General features: G+C 42.2%; 1 protein-coding gene across 14 annotated transcripts in view; it reads left to right on the top strand.

Annotated features, from left to right (window-relative positions):
• The window catches only part of TTLL5 (tubulin tyrosine ligase like 5), a 315,511-nt gene that overhangs the window by 52,041 nt on the left and 245,443 nt on the right, over nucleotides 1-18,027 (top strand). For all 14 annotated transcript variants that reach the window (XM_020875764.2, XM_020875763.2, XM_020875766.2 and 11 more), the window contains 5 exons: nucleotides 151-242; nucleotides 1,051-1,158; nucleotides 12,669-12,750; nucleotides 14,305-14,366; nucleotides 15,527-15,621. In XM_020875764.2, coding sequence (XP_020731423.2) covers nucleotides 151-242; nucleotides 1,051-1,158; nucleotides 12,669-12,750; nucleotides 14,305-14,366; nucleotides 15,527-15,621 — 439 coding nt within the window. The remainder of the gene's footprint in view (nucleotides 1-150; nucleotides 243-1,050; nucleotides 1,159-12,668; nucleotides 12,751-14,304; nucleotides 14,367-15,526; nucleotides 15,622-18,027) is intronic.

Here is an 18,027-nt window from a genome sequence, read left to right on the forward strand (position 1 = left end):
AAAAGGATCAAGAAAAAAAATGGGTGAATGGAAGTCAGCAAAGGGAAGATTTTTCTAAAGACTTACAAGGAAAGAATGCTATTTGAAAAATCTTGTTTCTAGAGGCATGCCTAGTTGCCTGTGTGACCTTGATCCATGAATCTGTTTTAGCTGTGATGACCCAGAAGTGGAGGATTATGGGAACAAGTGGAGCATGAGCGCTATGCTTCGGTATCTGAAACAGGAAGGCAGAGACACAACCGGTGAGTACCAGGCCTTTCTCCTTCCTGCCTTCTCTTCTTGTGTAACTTTACTGTTGTCTCTTACCAGGAATCTTTCTCTCTAATTCTGAAAGCGTTGCTGAGATGTCTAATAGGATCATTGTTCTTGGTGCTAATTTTTCCTGCCCTTTACAAGACAGAGAACAACAAATTTACTTATCATGGCTCCTCAAATCCCTTTTCTTGTTTCTAGTTTGGAAGACAACTTTTTCCTTAGTCTTTAGTGAATTTGTCCTTTTTGAATATCAAACTAATCACTAAACTACTGTCAGCTTTTTGTATTAATATAACAAATTGTCTTATCTCTGTATTGGCCCTGAGTTCAAATTTTCCTAAGGCAAGTCTCTCTCATTCATGTTGTTGAATTACAGAAAGGACAGGGTCAAATTTGAGCACAAGGGCTCTGAATCAAAGTGGACACTGTCAGTGAGCCTTGAATGGAGTGAGAGGCAGTGTGCCTGCAGGCCTGATTCGGTCCACAGAGGGCAGGGTGGGCGGAGAGTCAGAAGGTGGGGGGAAGGCTCCTTTTCCAGCCTGGGCCTGCGTCTTGTCATTGGAGGCCACTGGAGTACATCCCTCAGTACCTCCATTCTTGCCTGCTTCGCTCTGTTCCCACACATGCCTTGTCCTGGAGCACCATTCACATGGAGCACCATTCACATGGAGCACCATTCACATGCCACATGGAGACTTCTTTGAATGACCACGTGTGCTTTTATAATTATACTGTGTTCTGGAATCCAATCCTAATCCATGCGTTATAGTGCTTTTATTTTTTTCCCCTTTGTAGCACTGATGGCCCATGTAGAGGACCTGATCATTAAGACTATAATCTCTGCTGAACTAGCTATTGCCACAGCCTGTAAAACCTTTGTTCCTCATCGGAGCAGTTGTTTTGGTAAGGAGACTCAAGAAGCTTAACATATTTTGTGAAAAGGGGCTCGGGAAGTTGGGATGGGATCCTGGGGTAGAGAGGCTTAGTCATTCTACAGGAGTCAAAGGTATGTGGTAGACTTTTCTTTCTTTTCTAAACTCACGTTGCATACGAGGAGGCCAGTGGTGAGCTTAGTTGGAGGTCCCCTGAGGACTAACCAGCTTTCTGTGTGGGAAGCAGGGATTGGAACTGAAAGTGTGGGTCTCTTTGTCAGAGTGCAATCAGAAAAAGTCTGCAACGGACTGTACAGGAATCCAGCTCTAACAAATATATTCCAGAGCTCTTTGGCAGCCAGACTGGGAACTGTTCCAAGAAGCTCTGGCTGGTACCAGTATGTACTTTCTCCCATTTTCCAATGACTCCTCCTCTTTGTTTTAGTCTTCTTTCTAGTGAGTTTCCCCCCCAACCCCACCCCTTCTCTCTTCTCTTTCTCCTCCTCCACCCCTCCCCTCCCACCCTTAATTCCCTGATTGCACAGAGAAGGAGCAGCAAGCAGTTCACAACTACCAGACCGGGGAGCCTGTTGCCTACTGACCCGCTAGCTGTGACTGTGGCAGTGTGGGTATCTGCACCCATTTGCTCTCTGTGCGGCTATGACTCCTTAGAGAGGGCTGGTACCAGTGTCTGTGCAGTCACACAGACTTTCAGCAGGTGGCAGGCTGTGTTAGTGAAACACAGTAGGATCACTGATGGAGCAGATAATTAAAGGAATACAGTAGTAAGACTATGAGAGTCCCAGCTTGCTCCAGAGGTAGGATTCTAGAGAACTTAAAGGACGTGGGTTTTAGAGCTTGGCAGACTTAGTTTGAGACCCATCTACACCCCTTCTGATTTTCAGCAAGTTACTCTCATCCTGCTTCCTCGACTGTAAAAGGGCAGTAATGAGAGTACCTACCTTCTGAGAGTACCCTGAGACCAAATGAGATGACGTGTGCAAAACACTTGGCATATGTCGGCCCTTAATTTGTACTCCATAAAAATGTATTTTTGTTATTTTTATAATTAGACATTATAATTCTTGATCTCTTTAATTATATAGGAAAAGAAGAGGTCATGATGTCTGTGTTTCTCTTTTAGAATGCAAATATGTTCATGTCTCCTAAAATCCTTTAGCGGCTCCCTAGACCTAACTTACGAATAGAAACTTGGTAGGGCTTTGAAGTCTCTAAGGCTCTGACTCCAGCCGACTTTTCTGGAGTACCATTTCCCTGCTTACACCTCAGAAGCCAGTGGTGTCCCCGAGGACGCCGTGCCCTTGGGCCTCTGCGTGAGTGCCGCTGTCGGGCTAGAAGACGCCCCTCCTGTGGGCCCTGCACGTTCCTGTTTGTGTCCTGAGACGGCCCCCTCCAGGAATCCCGGCCCAGCCAAGCGCCCTGGTGCGCCTCCCCGCTCCCTGCTCTGTACTTGTTCCTCTGTGTTCTCTCCCTGTCAGGAGCCACCGAGCTTATCTTCTTAGTGGTCACCGTGTCTCCCCATCCCCTCCGTCTCTGCTTCTGCTGAACCAAATCTTTTACCATTTCTCTGGCTTTTGCGGCTCCTCTCCTCACCCTCTGCCTTTGCACCTGCTTTTATCCTGTGCCTGAAATATCTTTCTCCTGTTACTTTACCTGAAAGATGACTGACTTCTTTCAAGATGAAGTCAAGTATCGCTTCTTTGGTGCTGCTTTCCCCAAGTCTTCCCACCACAGTTAGCCTCCCTGACTCCAGCCCTCCGTTCAGTCTGCAGCAGCCCCTCCATGCCCGTTTGCGTGTCTGTCTCCCGCACTGGACTGGAAGCTCCCTGCAGACGGCAGCAACGTCTCCCTTGCTTTTGTTTCTTCTGTGCACAGCAGCATTTTTTTGCTTTTGGAGGATGTCTGGAAAATGCTTGTTGAGTGAATGATTGGTTCTTGCTTCAATTGCCTTGTGGTGGCCTGACGGTAGGCTTCCCAGTGGATCTGGTGTGGTCAGGGCTTAGAGCTCTTAGAATTATTGCAGACTTTTTGAGGAGGGGGCATGGGAAAAATAATTACACCTGCAAAAACCTTATTAGATAAGTGTTTCTTTTCCATATCTAGTGGCTCTTCTATGAGAATAAATTTCTAGTAGCTCTTAGTGTGAAAATCTTTGTTCTAGAAATCATCAAAAGCTCTTCTGAATGTTTTCTATTTTATTTCATTACCTGATTCCCTTTTGGAAGCTTAAGAATTTCTTGATTTTAATGGCATTAGAAGTTCTGATGAGAAATGAGCAGTGACTTTCTCTGATTCAGTGAAATACCCTGTAAGACTATTTCATCAGCCATGGGTCTCCTTCCTGGCTCCCTGCTTGTGTTCAGTTTTAATAAACTGAGTGCATCTGGAGTTTTTTAAACTGTTGACTATCTTCTTGGCTTTTGTGGTTCTAATTCCACTTCCTGTCAGCCCTGGGATTTTGTGTGCCTTATTAACCTCCCCCCCATCAGAAATGATTTTGTATACGTGTGTGTATTTGTGTGAATCTCTTTGCCTCCCACTGGTTCCCAACCTCCCCTGGGGTTTAAGTTACAAGGAATAATCTGTGTGTTTTTTTTTTTTTTCTCTTCTCTTTTCCATTTGTTTTAGAGTAAACAGGAATTGAGAGCTTCCCAGAAGAATTTGGCTTGAACAGGGCATTGGTGTTTTAGAGGAAGCCAATAGTTGGGTGATGGGGTTCACTATATTCTTTTGGTTGTTGTTTCTGCCCTTCCACATTATGTGATTCCTTGCCAGGAGCACTCCATTAGTATCTAAGTGTTTCTGGCCTATGGTTTTTTTCCCCACCCAGCACTTGTAGTGTCCAGCAATGTTTCCAGGTACCTTCAATATTCCCATTCCTTTGTTTACTTATGCAGTTAACTTTTCTCAGTTCCTGCTGTGTTCAAGGTGTAGATGATATGGTGGTGGTTTAATCAAACCAAATTTTACATGGGACAATATACACAAACCAAGTTTTACATGGGACAGTATACACAAATATCTGCATTGTGTTAATAGCATTTAAATGTAGCCCTAGGAACCTTCACAAGCTATCAGAAACGTAGCCACTTGGTGCCTTTTAATAAATTTGTACACCTGGAAAGGACCTCAGGGAATTAGTCTGAATCAAGAAATTGGGGCCCTGACAAGTTAAGACCCTTCCCCCTAGAGCTAGTGACTTGGAGAACTCAAATGAAAGAGACTCAGCTTAAGAGAAAAGGGGTCAGAAGAGGAGTTTTGGCAATCAAATCATCTTGGTCATAGGACTCATGGTCAATAGGATTCTTGATGCCTCTCCCAATAAAACAGACTTTTGACAGTCTTAATATTTACTGCGTTTAAGATTTTGAAAATGTGGTACCATGTGAAATATATGCTTAAACAGCAACCCTTTAAATATGCTTAGGAAATTGGCAATGTGAGATAACTGGCTATGAGAACAGCTTTTTTTTTTTTGAGCAGTTGGAGAAAAGTAGCCAAAAACAACAGGATGTTAGCTATCCTTTAAAGATGCTGCTGCTGACAGTGGTTTCATCTCTGTGTATGAGAATGACTGAAGTAACAAGCTATGACCCCGGTCCTCTCTAGCATGAGAGTGTATGAACCAGCTGTCCTGCCACTTGTAGAATTGATCAGACTGGCCTCACTTAGGTCAGAAACTGGCGATTTCATTGTTCAGGATGAACTGTGCTCAATATAAGGACTTCCCTCGTAGCTCAGTTGGTCAAGAATCTGCCTGCAATGCAGGAGACCCAAGTTCAGTTCCTGAGTGGGGAAGATCCTGTGGAGAAGGAAATGGCAACCCACTCCAGTATTCTCGCCTGGACAATCCCATGGACAGAGGAACCTGGCAGGGTGCAGTCCATGGTATCACAAGAATTGGACACGACTTAGCGACTAAACCACCACCACCATGTTCAGTATACCCTATTTTGTGGAATGTATGCTGTTTGGCCTTTTATTGATATTCTTTAAGACTATTTTACTGGGTGATTATGTTGACATTCTTTTTTTTTTTTTTTTTTTTACCAAAACTTAACTATTTTTGGCTGCTCTGGGTCTTCATTGCTGCTCGGGCTTTCTCTAGTTGCAGAGAGTGGGGACTGCTCTCTAGTTGCGGTGCATGGCTTTTTATTGCGCTGGCTTCTCTTGTTGCTGAGCATGGGCTGTAGGTGGGCGGGCTCAGTAGTTGTGGCTCACAGACTTAAGTTACTCTGTGGCATGTGTGATCTTCCCGGACTAGGGATTGAACCCATGTCCCCTGCATTGCAAGGCAGATTTTTTAACCACCGGACCACCAGGGAAGCCCCTAAACTGACATTCTTAAAGTAGGGCTGTTCATAAATATTTGTTGAAGGATTGACAGTGGGCGGCATACATTTTATAATGTAAACTACTTGACCAATAAAAAAAGTAATGAAAATCATCAAACAGTTCACTTTTTGAGATAGCTTTCTTTTCTGGCTAATCAAATGCTTCTGTTTAGATGGGAAGGGAAGTTTACTGTAGAAGGGACTTAGAAGAAAGTACCTACTGTTTGTCAGGCACACTTCATTGGCTATTTCCTTTAGTCCTCATAACAGTTTTGTTGGTATTTATTACTCATGTTTTATAGACAAGGAAAAAAGATTCAGAGAGGTTAAATAATTTGTCCCAGGTCATGCTGTTAATAAATGGCAAAGCCAAGTTTGAAAGCCAGGTCTCTCTGGCTCACTCTCCACCCACATAAATACAAGTTCTGGTGCGTCCAGCCATTTTTGGCATGCCCCATATCCTGGATTCTCTCTCTACTCTCCTGTAACTAGATCTCAGGAAAAATGATATCATCCTTTTTAGCAGATCAGTCCTAAAAAAGGCCTCTTTGTGTTCTAATCGACAGTACGTGTGTACATGTGTGCGTGCCCACTCGTGTCCAGCTGTTTGTGACCCCGTGGACTGTTGCCTGCCAGACTCCTCTGTCCATGGAATTTTCCAGGCAAGGATACTGGAGTGGATTGCCATTTCCTACTCCAGGGGATCTTCCCCACCCAAGGATCAAACCCGCATCTCTTGCATCTCCTACATTGGCAGGCAGATTCTTTACCACTGCGCCACCTTCTAGATATTTCCTTCAAGTCCAGCTTTACACATGGTAGCCAGATACCATGTCGATTTATTGGACTAGTTAACAAATTGGCTCTGGGCTTTTTCTTTTATTTAGTTCATTTTTCTGTGGGATTTTCATGTTTTTTTTTTTTTTCCCCCAGATTTTCCTTCTGGACCCCAGATAGAGTATTCCTTCTTAGATTTTCAATTCCAATCCAAAGCCAAAGTGAAAAGAATTTCCTTTATACAATAGCATTTGACTGACAGCGAGCACTGGCTAATGTCGGCACTTTCCAATTTCAAGGATTACAGCTTCAGCTGGGACTTTTTTTCTGGGGAGCGTTAGTAGGTTGATTTCCAGAACTAATGGTATGACATGTTTAGTAATCTCTTAGGACTTGGATGCACTGTTATTTTCTCTGTCAAATCTTTTTTTCTCCTCTCGTTCTAGGCTGCCTTTTATTAAGTTTCTCCTTAATATGTAAAAATCTTAATTAGAATTTCTCCTATTTTCTTTGTAATTGGTGACTTTATTATGAGTATTAAGTCTTCTGGTTAGGGTTATTTTTAGGAAGTAGCTGCAAATTATTTTGTCTTTCTTAAAAATTGTAGTGTTTTATATTAAAAAATTTTTTTCTTCTTCTTCTTTTTTTTAATCAGTCTTTCTTGCTTGCTTCCTGTGTGCTTTGTATGGTACAGGCTGTTTGGTATAGAGCAGCGAACGAGACGTGACTTCTGCCCTCAAGTGGTGGACAGAAGCAGTCGTGAAATGACACATTTCAGGACAAGCAGTAGAGTGACTCAGGTGTCCTTGGAATATACAAGCGGTTACCAGCTCTGTGCCTCAGGGAGCCAGAAAAAGCCATTCCTAGCAGAGGGAGTATGATATGCAAAAGGCAGTGTCTTGACAGGAAGTGGCATGTTTTGAAATGAAAAGTTCAGTGTGGCTAGCTGTAGCCTGAGTTGGATTAGGTGGTGAGAGGCAAGGTTGCAGAGGTAGCTTAGGGCCCCTTGGTGAAGCACTGTGCTCAGTCAGCAGTCGTGTCCAGCTCTTTGCGACCCGTGGCCTGTAGCCCTCCAGGCTTCTCTGTCCGTGGCATCATCCTGGCAGGAATACTGGAGTAGGTTGCCATTTCCTGCTCCTTATACAGCACTGGCATGTATAAATTCATCCTATAGACAGTAGACAGCTGGAGTTTTTTGAGCGGTGGAAAAACAGGATTACTATTTTCCCTTTAACTTTTATCGTGACCTGCCCCAAAGCTTTGTATGACAGCATTGACAGGAGGACTGCTGTATAACATTGCTGAGTTGTATGTTCAGTTGCTTCAGCCGCGTCTGACTCTTTGTGACCCCGTGGACTGTAGCTTGCCAGGCTCCTCTGTCCGTGGGATTCTCCAGGCGAGAATTCTCGAGTGGGTTGCCATGCCCTCCTCCAGGCAATCTTCCCAACGCAGGGATTGAACCAGCATCTCCTGGATCCTCCTGCATTGCAGATGGATTCTTTACTGCTGAGCCGCCCGGAAAGCCCCATGAAGTGACTAAAGTCCTCCAGGAACCAGCCTGACATTAGAGTCTTGCTGGGCCGCTTCACTGCCTGTCTCTCCATCTGACTGTTAGATTTGTGCCTTAGAACATAATTCTCATGGCCACGTGGAGAATGGACTACAATAGGGAGAGACTAGTGCTAGGGGAATGATTTGGTGGTAGGAGGAACACAGTGACAATATACTCTTAGTCACGTGACCCAGCACTCTCATTCCTCGGTATCTACCCAAGAAAAATGAAACCATATGCTCATGCAAATAGCTTTACATGAATGTGCATAGCAGTTTTATTTATAATCACCAAAAATTGGAAGCAGCCCAGATGTCTATCAGCCGTTGAATAGATAAACAAATTGTGGTCTATAAAATGGAATACTACTGAGCAGTAAATGGAATGAATTACACTACTGACATGTGTGATGACACAGATAAATCTCACATGCATAGTGCTAAGTGAAAGAAGCCACTCTCAGAAGGCTACATACTTTGTGATTCCATTTATTTGACTTTTGGAAAAGGCAGAAGTCAGATCATGATTGCCAGTGGACCGGGAGGGCAGATTGACTGCAAAGGGACAGAGGGAGCATTTGTGATAGAATTGTTCTGCGTGTTGGTGATGGCGGATAACCATACATTTGTCAAAACTCATCAAACTGTGATGCAAAAGGGTGAACTTTATTGTGTGTAAATTACACCTCAGTAAACCTGTCTTCAAATAAGAAATAATGATAAATGGATGAACCTCAAAAGCATACTAAATGAGAGAAGTCAGACTCAAAAGAGTGTATCCTATATGCATCCATTTATATGAAACTCTAGAATAGGCAAAACTGATCCCTGGTGTAAGGAATAAGAATAATAGTTTCTGGTGATGTGGTGACAGGGAGCAGGGTATTTACCAGGAAGGGGCGTGAGGGATCTTTCTGGGGTGATGGAAGTGTTCTGTGTGTGTTAATACGAGTGTGGGTTTTATGGATGTATCAAGACTCATCAAATAGCACACTTAAGATCTGTCCATTTCATTAAATATGTAAATTTTACCTCAAAGGGGAATATAGAAAATAGACTAAAGAGAAACAGAGAAAGAGATATGATAATGTGTTGCATTTGGCAGGTGGTGAAGAGTGTCTCTAGTACAGGCAGCTAGTGTGTGGGGTTTTCCAAGATGAAGAACAGTGGGAAGCCAAACAGAGTTTTGGGAGAAGATATCGAGCTATGTTTTGTTGAGCGTCAAGTACCTCTGGGATATCCTAGTGAAGTTGTCTGGATGGCATTTGGATTCATGGATTTGGTGTCCAGGAGACTCTGGACTCAAGACAGAGATTTGAATGTCATCATCATCATATTGATTGCAGCTATGAGAATACATGAGAGCACCCAAGAAGAGCAGTAGAATTGAGAAGGGGAGAGACCTGAGGATGCTACCCTGAGCAAACCTACCAGTGACTACCAGTGGCAGAAGAGAAGGGATGAAAGAAAGAGAGAAAGAAGGAGGACAGTCAGACGAGAGCAATGTCCTGGAACCAGGGAAGAGGAAAGTTCCAATAAGTAAGGGGTGGTCAGCAGTTTTCAGATGCTTGGGCTTAAAGCAACAAGGCAGTCTTTGGGATCATAGTGAGAATAGTCAGTTATTAAAGAATGGCATCGGAAGCAAATTGCTCTGGGCAGGAGCATCAGCAAGCATTAAGAAAGTGAGTGCGGCTAAGTGTGGATTGCTTTCTAAGAAACTGCTTGAAAGAAATGGGGGACAAGGGTGCTAATGTAAAATGTGAGCTGGAGTCAGGCTTCTTCTTACCATGCACCAGTCAGATTTGCAAGTTTGTTTTGTTTTAGCTGGGGCTAAATGAACTATATCTCACCAAGGAAAATTTCCTTGGGGAAACAGTTGAGCAAGGTGGTAGCAACAGTCCTTTGGAGATACTTGTTTTTCGGTCACAATGGAGACAACGCAGAAGAACAAAGAAAGTTAGCTCTCAGAACTGGAGAAGCCTGGCTTGCCTGCATCTTTTAATGACAGGAACACTGGTGTATGTCACCATGGGTAACTGAATTTTTGAAATTGTAGACACTGCTGCTAAAACATACATCAAAAGGTGAGTAAGTTTAATATTCTTAGTGCAACTTGTTGATGCTTTTTACCTTTTAAAATCTGTAATATCCAGAGAAAAGACTAAGCCTAAGTTAAAAGATTTGCTATAAGGACTCTCGTAGCCTGCCAAGGAACCAAATGATTTTGATTAAGCTGAGTTGATAGTTGTAAGGGATAAGCCTGATACAAGTGCTCTCTTTGTCACCCCAGTCCTCTCCTCCACTTCCAGCCTCTCAGGTGACCTGGGCGCTGCAGTGTACTACGATGCTGTCACACATCTGTGTATCTGTGTGTACAGATGTTGGTTAGGTTCAAAGTTGATTTTAAGATCATTTAGCAACTGGTGGGTTTTATTTACCTGAGCTCTGATGGACAGGGAAGCCTGGCGTGCTGTAGTCCATGGGGTCGCAGAGAGTCGGACAGACTGAGCGACTGAACTGAACTGAACTGATAAAGGGTGTTGTCTCTCTTTGGGTTTTTTTTTCTTTTCTTTTCTCTGACTTTCTACATTACCAGTTTCTCAGCCATTTCAACTGAGAGTCTTGGAATTTGCCTCTGAATTTGAGAGAGAGTTAAGTAAATATGTCGGCTGCTTATGGTGAGGTGTTTAAATAACGGGTCTTACTGCTTGTATTTCTGATTTCAGTTTGTGTTCATTTGTGGCTGATTCTGCAAATCTGATCAATATGTACACCAGTCATTATTCTCATCCTGTTCCTTGTGCTATTATTATTATTAATAATATTACCAGTTTATGAAATAGTTGAATCCTGTGCTTCAGTTTTCAAAAACTGAAGAGAATGTTTTCCTTGAATCAGACTCTTATTGTATTTTTCTGTGCTTGTGTAATATTAACATGGATTTGCAGTTTTTGTAGTTAGGTTTTTCCTCTTAAATGCCTTTACTAGTGCTGTATCACAGAAAGATTTTCCTCAAATTAAAGGGGGAATATTCTATGGAATGATTGAAGATTGGGTAAAATATTCAGAAGGATGTACTGGCCATAAAAGCTATGAATATGCTGCCCCCCAAAAAAAAAGATAGGTAAAGGAGCTTTCGTTTCTTTTTTGTTTGTTTTTTTATTTTTTTATTTATTTTTTGCTTTCTTTTCTTTACACCTTTAAAGTTTTGATAATATATGATTTTTGTGTAGTTACATGAGGGTGAATCCGGTCTCAGACTCTCTTATAGTTTGTGATTATTTTTGTAATTTAAATGGAATCCTAAATAAGTACTATGGAAACCAACTCCTTCCTGAGAACTTTTCCTGAGAGAGAATTTAAAAATGCATATCTACCTGAATCTATGTTGCATAAGTAGGAATTCTGTTTATAGGTTAACTGAGCATACAGATATTGACAAATGGTGATTGATAAAGAGGATAAAGGAAGCCAGAGTGTGCTAATAAATATGAGAGAGAGAGGTGATCTTCTCAGGCTCCACAGGGAGCGAAGGGCAGTGTGGTGAGAGGGGCCCGGGTCCCTAGATTCCCATTGCCCCACGCTTCCATGTTCCAGAAGGGAGTCTTTGGCATCATCTTTTTAGAAACTCCCATTTGTTCTTCTGTGTGTTTGAGAGGATTGAGAAATGGAGAAGTAGTTCTTCCTGAAGTAAAGAAATTTGCCTCAAAATGAATTTCTGGAAAATACCTGGTTGTATTCCGTGGGTGTGAGCTGTGTGGCCTGTGACCTCGGTCAAATTGTCAGGAAACTAGTCTTTTCTCTTGGAGAGAAGGTGAGTGCAAACAGTTTATTTCAGGGACACAGAGTGGGATGTTTGAGAGTGAGTGGGACTTCTGAAAGTCTGATGCATCCGATGTGTGTATGCTGAGGAGGACTGTGGAGAGGGCCTCGTTAATGATGATAATGAGAGTAAAGGTTGCCAGCTCAGGTTCCAAGTTAGCCTCTCACCCCTGCATTCCCGGAGAAGAGCCAGCTCCTGGAGCTGGCTTTGTAGCAGTTGGGGACTGAGGGGACAAGAATTCGCAAAGGAAATTTGATCCTTGGCTCCTTCCCTGTGACACATCGTAGTCTTGCTTGGCTGCCAGTGGCTCCCTCCTTTCTCTTCTGTCTTTCTACAGTGGGCCAGTATATTTTATTTTCTATCTTCAAAGGGGAATTGAAACCTTAGAGGGGAAAGAACAAATAGGTTTTATGCCTTTTTTTTTTTTTTTACCTACATTGCAAAAGCAAGGTCTTGATTTAATAAAGTGTGATGGGAAGATCCTAGAGAGATGCCTTCAGTAGATTTTCCTGTTTTCAGAGTGTGGTGGGAAAGAACAACCCAAAACAAGCCCAAGGCAGCATTGATATTAGATGCACTTGTTGCATTCCTTTTCCTAACAGTGTTTTTTAGCCTTCTGCACAGCACCAGAATCATGCTTGTTAACTTTTAGAGTCAGGTCACTTTCTGTATAGAACTCAGAAATGTCAAGAGTGGATGACAGAAACCATGGAGCATTATTATCTCTAGTTCCTCTATCCATGGAATTTTCCAGGCCAGAGTACTGGAGTGGGTTGCCATTTCCTTCTCTAGGGGATCTTCCCGACCCAGGGATCGAACCCAGGTCTCCCTCATTGCAGGCAGATGCTTTACCATCTGAGCCACCAGGGGAGCCCCAGAACTTGATTAATTTCTCTTGGACTTGAAAGTTCTCTACATCTACTGTCTCTGGATACTGGGCCTTTGATGGAAGTTGACTGGATTGACTCTTCCAGATCTTTGTTTGGTTGTGACATGGAAAATGATTTTGTGTATTGTGTCATGTTGTATTTCTAGAACTCTATGGCTTTGACGTGCTCATAGATTCTACCCTGAAGCCATGGTTGTTGGAAGTGAATCTCTCTCCTTCTTTGGCCTGGTAAGTAGTCTGTTCCATCAACTAGAAAAGGATAAACCTTCAATAAGCAACACTAAAACACTTTGTTTTTGGTCATTTCTCTTGGCACTAGGAGATGTTTTTTCCCCTTCTTTATTAGATTGAGATGATTAGAATTTCTAAATTTGGGGGATTTGTGGCATATTATCAGAGTCCATATTACAACCATTGACCTCTGTCTTACTGGTCAATTTGCAATCTCTGTTTACTGTCTTATTGGGCTTCTTGGGAGGCTTCTTTCATTTTTATCTCCACTACATTCCCTCTCACACTTATTTTAAACTTTGTAGGTGTTCAGCTAAGGGTAAAGAAATACACAAGATGTATTTCCTTTGTTACCAAAAGTTTATACATCCTCTAACCCACACATATCATAAAGGTGTAGAGCTGGGCTTAGAGTGTATAAATAATATTTGGTCCTCTTACCCTGTCCATGTCCTGGTGTTATCCATCCAAGACTAAAGTCTAAAATCCTCAGACATTTTAAAAAATTATTTTTAATCTATTGTTTAGAAGAAGGAAAGAAACTTATTTTCCAATACCAGAGAAGATTCTGCTTCTATTTGTGACTACAGCCAGGGTTTCTGTTAGCTATATGCTTCTCTAAACAGCTAGAAAACCCTAGAGATTTATGCCAGAGACCACCCAGCTGCTGCATTTTTAACAATGAAAAATGTTGGCAAAATGCCAAGTAATCAAATACAGACAGACTGACTGCTTGGTTGGGTGGGAGTCTGGCTTCACCTGAGTTGTAAGGTGTAGAGCTGGATAATGCAGATGCTTCAGATGTTGTGCTACCCTTTGGTTAGGTCAGTGTTTTGTAGATTTCCTGGCAATGTACATCATACAGTGCTAGAGAGCCCCAGGGTAAGGAGTTAGAGGAATCTGGTTTCTGGGGGAACACCTCAGCCCCAAAGCCAGCATGGCATCATCACCACAGGGAGGCCCCACACTTTCAGGCTTTGTTGTTTCTGCTTCCATGTGGGTTCCTTCTGTATCATCTCGTGATACTTTGGTATGGTTTATTTATTTATTTATTTATTGCTTTAATTTGCAAACACACAATCTTAAGGAGATCAATTTTAGAATGGAAAATGAAGTCTTAAAAAAGTACAAAGATAGCCCAAGTTCCTTCTCTTGCATGTGAATGTGATTTGATGATCACAGCAGTAAAAAGTACTTTGAATGATGGGCATGCTCATAACAGAGCATATTAAAAATCTGAACCTCTAAAATCCACAGTGATAATAAAGCAGTGTTCATGACCCTGTGCAAACAAGACCTTCTGGAATAAAAAGGTTGGGTGTCAGTGGATCAGCGCCTTAGAGCTGGGCCTGCCTTACAGAGGATTAGCTTGACACCGGGCTTTTATTTCTAGAATTTTTGACCAGATTTTTTCCCCCATGGATTTGATGTACTTTATGTGTTGCTCCTCACTGACATTTGGTAGCTCTATTATATTGAGGGCTATTAAGGGCAGCTATTGTCTTAACCTATAAAATTATCAATTGCTGTTTTCTTTCTTTGTTCTGTTAGTGATGCACCTCTGGACCTAAAGATTAAAGCCAGTATGATCTCAGATATGTTCACTGTTGTAGGTGAGTGGTATTCTTTTCTGAAGACTCATAAAAGTCAAGTAGGGCATCCATTTTGTCAGACCATTTGTGTTGCCAACTGGCAGTTCCTCAGCCATACTGAATGTTTTGTACTCAAAAATTATATTTTCAGGGAAGTGTTTATAAGTTTCTACACCCCCTGGCTCCTTCCTGCCCTGAGGCTGAACCACAGCTAGGGCTGAGACCTAATTCCTGGGGTACAGGAATCATGAGCTGAGGAAGAGAATTAAGCAAAGATCTGGAGAAAATATATTTTACCCCTAGCTGAGATAGTGAAACCCACTGAAGAGGCTTTGTTACCAGGGAGACTGGCTATGTTTCTGCTATGCAGTCTCTACTGGTGTCAACACAATCTCTTCTGTAGTAGTTATAACTGAAGCAAGCCAAGGGAAAAATCCCTTTGTGAGTAGATAAAACAAAACTTTGAGATGGAGATGGGCTGCCAAGTGGGTATGTTGTGGGTTTAGGGTTGTTGTTGTTGTTTTAAGTACCAAAAAAACACATAATAAAACACATTTGAACTAGCACTTGATGTACCAGCAAATGCTGTAAAACTTTGCTACCCCATTCTCCTTGGATGAGAATCTGCTTCTTTTTAGGAAGTAAGTGAAATTAGCCCAAGCCTAATTCCTTAAGCCATGGATAATCTACAAAGCATATTTTGGAACTTGCCAGTAGTAGACCACTTTGGGCTGTTCCAGAAGTGGATCCTATAACAAGATAAGACCCCTCACTTGCTTCTGGATTCTCCTGGTGAAAACCAACACTTATTTTCCAGTCACCATCCAGGAAGGCACTTTAAAATACTTGGTCTTTATTAACAACTGTGTGTTTTTAAGTGCACTTTTACTCTGAAGGTCATCAAAAGTCTCCATCTCTTTGTCCTCAGAATCACATTTCGGTTCCCTAAAAAGGAAGGCTGATTGATCTGCATATTTTCCTTTCTTGTTCACTCCCGTTGTGATAGTTCAAAGTTCAAGTGGAGGATGTATATGGGAGAGTCATGCCTAAACCTCTTCAGGATGGAGCTCTATCAGATTTATGGCAGTGAAACCGAGCTTGTCCATCAAAAGGAGAGGTGCAGCTAAACCTCCTTATTTCTTAGCAAATGGCAGTTTTAATGTTTCCCATTCCCCATTCAGGGTTTGTGTGTCAAGATCCTGCCCAGCGGACATCAACCCGGCCAATTTACCCGACCTTTGAGTCTTCCAGGCGAAACCCTTTCCAGAAACCTCAGGTAAGCAGTTCCAGCAACAGGAAGCCCCAAGGAAGCTTATGGTAAAGTGGCAGCTGTTGTCAGTAAGTGAGCTGAAGCACTGTGATTAGAAGGTCACCTATAACAGGAGAATTGGGGGACCATTCTAGACAAGAGGCAATTATATTCAGCCATGGCCAATAGCTTATGCTTTTAATGCTTTCAACCCATCTTACTTTGTGCTTTTTGTCTTTCTTTTCTTTTGGCTTCTTTTTTCATTTTCTTTTCTTTTTTCTTTCTCTCTCTTTTGAAAAATTGCTCCTAGTCTTTCCACATTGACATGCTCGTAAATGAGGCACAGAGAGGGATTCTGCAAATTTCTCATCACTACTCTGCTGCATTATCTTCAGGCTAGCTTTGCAGAGAAGATGCTCAATTGAAATATCTTCTCTACATGTGGCTTTCTTCACAAGGACCCTCAGTGATCATGAGGTGCTGATTGAATTTAAATGAGCTAAATGCCTGCAGAGAGCTTGGCGGGCGTGTCTGAAACTTCATTTGACCCAGTGTTCCTCCAGTCTTTGTGTACTATGCATTTTTGCTCCAGGTAAACCAGTCAGCTGTCTGATGGTTTATCCATTCCGTCATCCGATCAGTCCCTGCCCGTCTAGACCTGGCTAGTTTCCACTTGTGTTTCTTTGCCTTTAACTTTTCTTCTTATCCAAAAGGTCCCCTTCTCTTCCTGTCTGGACTGATTACCTTACCTGCTCAGAAGTTTGGAGATCATTTCTTATTAAATCCATTCCACTTTGTCATAGCCTTTTCTTTTCATTGCAACATTATTTACTGGTTTTCAACTGCATTGTTTTGCCTTCATTGATTTGTTGCCTTTTAAATTGTCCAGTACTCCTCTGTGAGATTGTAAGCTCTTTGAAGGCAGAAACAGCTGCTATTTCTCCCCATTCCTCCTCTTTACCTTATTTTTTCCCTCCTATGTTCATCCCACCTCTACTTTAGCCCTCCATCTCTCCCTTTTTTCCTCCCACTCCTCTTCCTTTTGTTTGCTGGTCTCATTGAGAGTACTGCTACTTCTGTTTGCTAAGCTTACACACCATTATTTATTCAGATAGCTTTTCATTAGAACAGGGTTTGAAACCTCAAAATGCCTCTGAGGATTGCAGAGTAAATAGGGCCAGGTATGATACACGAGTGCCGTAACTGCAGTAAAGTGGGTAGTGAGTGCATGCTTCACATTAACAGGGCAACTCTTTTGCTTCTGCGCTTTAGCTGCTTACTGCCGTGAGTTGTCAGATATTCTTACTTTCTAGAGAAATCAGGAATCTTATTTTAAAATATTGACAAGTTCAATTTAAAAAATAATACTTTGCAGATGAAATACAGTATGTCAGTGAGCTGGATTTAGTTTGCAGGCTGCCTGTGACCTCTTGCTTTCAAATTATTCCCTATTAGTATCAGTGCTGTAGTATAGAACAAGGTGAACTATATTTTAAGGGGTATTAGATTAGAAGTGAAATCATGCAGCAGTGTTGTACTTGATCAGTTGTGCGTATATGTGTGTGTGAGCTAAGTCGCTTCACTTGTGTCCGACTCTTTGTGACCCCATGGACTATAGCCCGCCAGGCTGCTCTGTCCATGGGATTCTCCAGGCAAGAATACCGGAGTGGATTGTCATGCCCTCCTCCAGGTGATCTTCCTGACCCAGGGATCAAACCCTCACCTCTGGTGTCTCCTGCACTGTAGGTGAATTCTTTACTGCTGGGCCACTGGGGAAGTCCTGATCAGTAGTACATCACAGGTCAAAGGCTTTTCTTTAACTTTGAACAAGAAAAGTAGAGAGTTAACCTAGGTGTACTAGGAAAACTGAATTGAGGCAATCATGCATGTTCCTTTAAATTGTTTTCTGCAGTATCTATGGCAAGAGTCACAGGATTGTGTATAAAATATTACGAATGTTTCTGTGCAGCTTTAACAGAGTTTCTGCAAGTTCCACTCTAGGAGTAGCTGTATGTCAATCTTGAATGAATTGATCCCTTTTCTTAGCTTGCCTGCAGCTTTTATTGGTGACTTTGCAAATAGTGAAGAACCTATTTGCTGTTTGCTCTGCTAACTGGTAGGTAACAGGGTGACTTCATCCATGAGCAGTCCACAGGATAATTACTTATAGGCTTAAGAAGCTGTAGATTAGTTCCATGTACTGTGTGAGACCATTTTACCAGGTGGAGTAATAACTTCAGGATCTTCAGTACGTGACAGTAGGATTAAGTTCTCAGTGGTGAGGTGAAACTGGAATAATTATACCATAGGAGAATGCAGTGTGAAAAATAATAAATGCTCTAATCTTTCAAGTGCAAAATATAGGGCTTTGGCTTTTGTTCTCTGCTTGGAGATTATTTTTTTCTTTTTTGTATTAGATGTAGGAGTTGGAAG

Source organism: Odocoileus virginianus, chromosome 6 (assembly GCF_023699985.2).
Source record: "Odocoileus virginianus isolate 20LAN1187 ecotype Illinois chromosome 6, Ovbor_1.2, whole genome shotgun sequence".
In the NCBI taxonomy this organism is placed as follows: domain Eukaryota; kingdom Metazoa; phylum Chordata; class Mammalia; order Artiodactyla; family Cervidae; genus Odocoileus; species Odocoileus virginianus.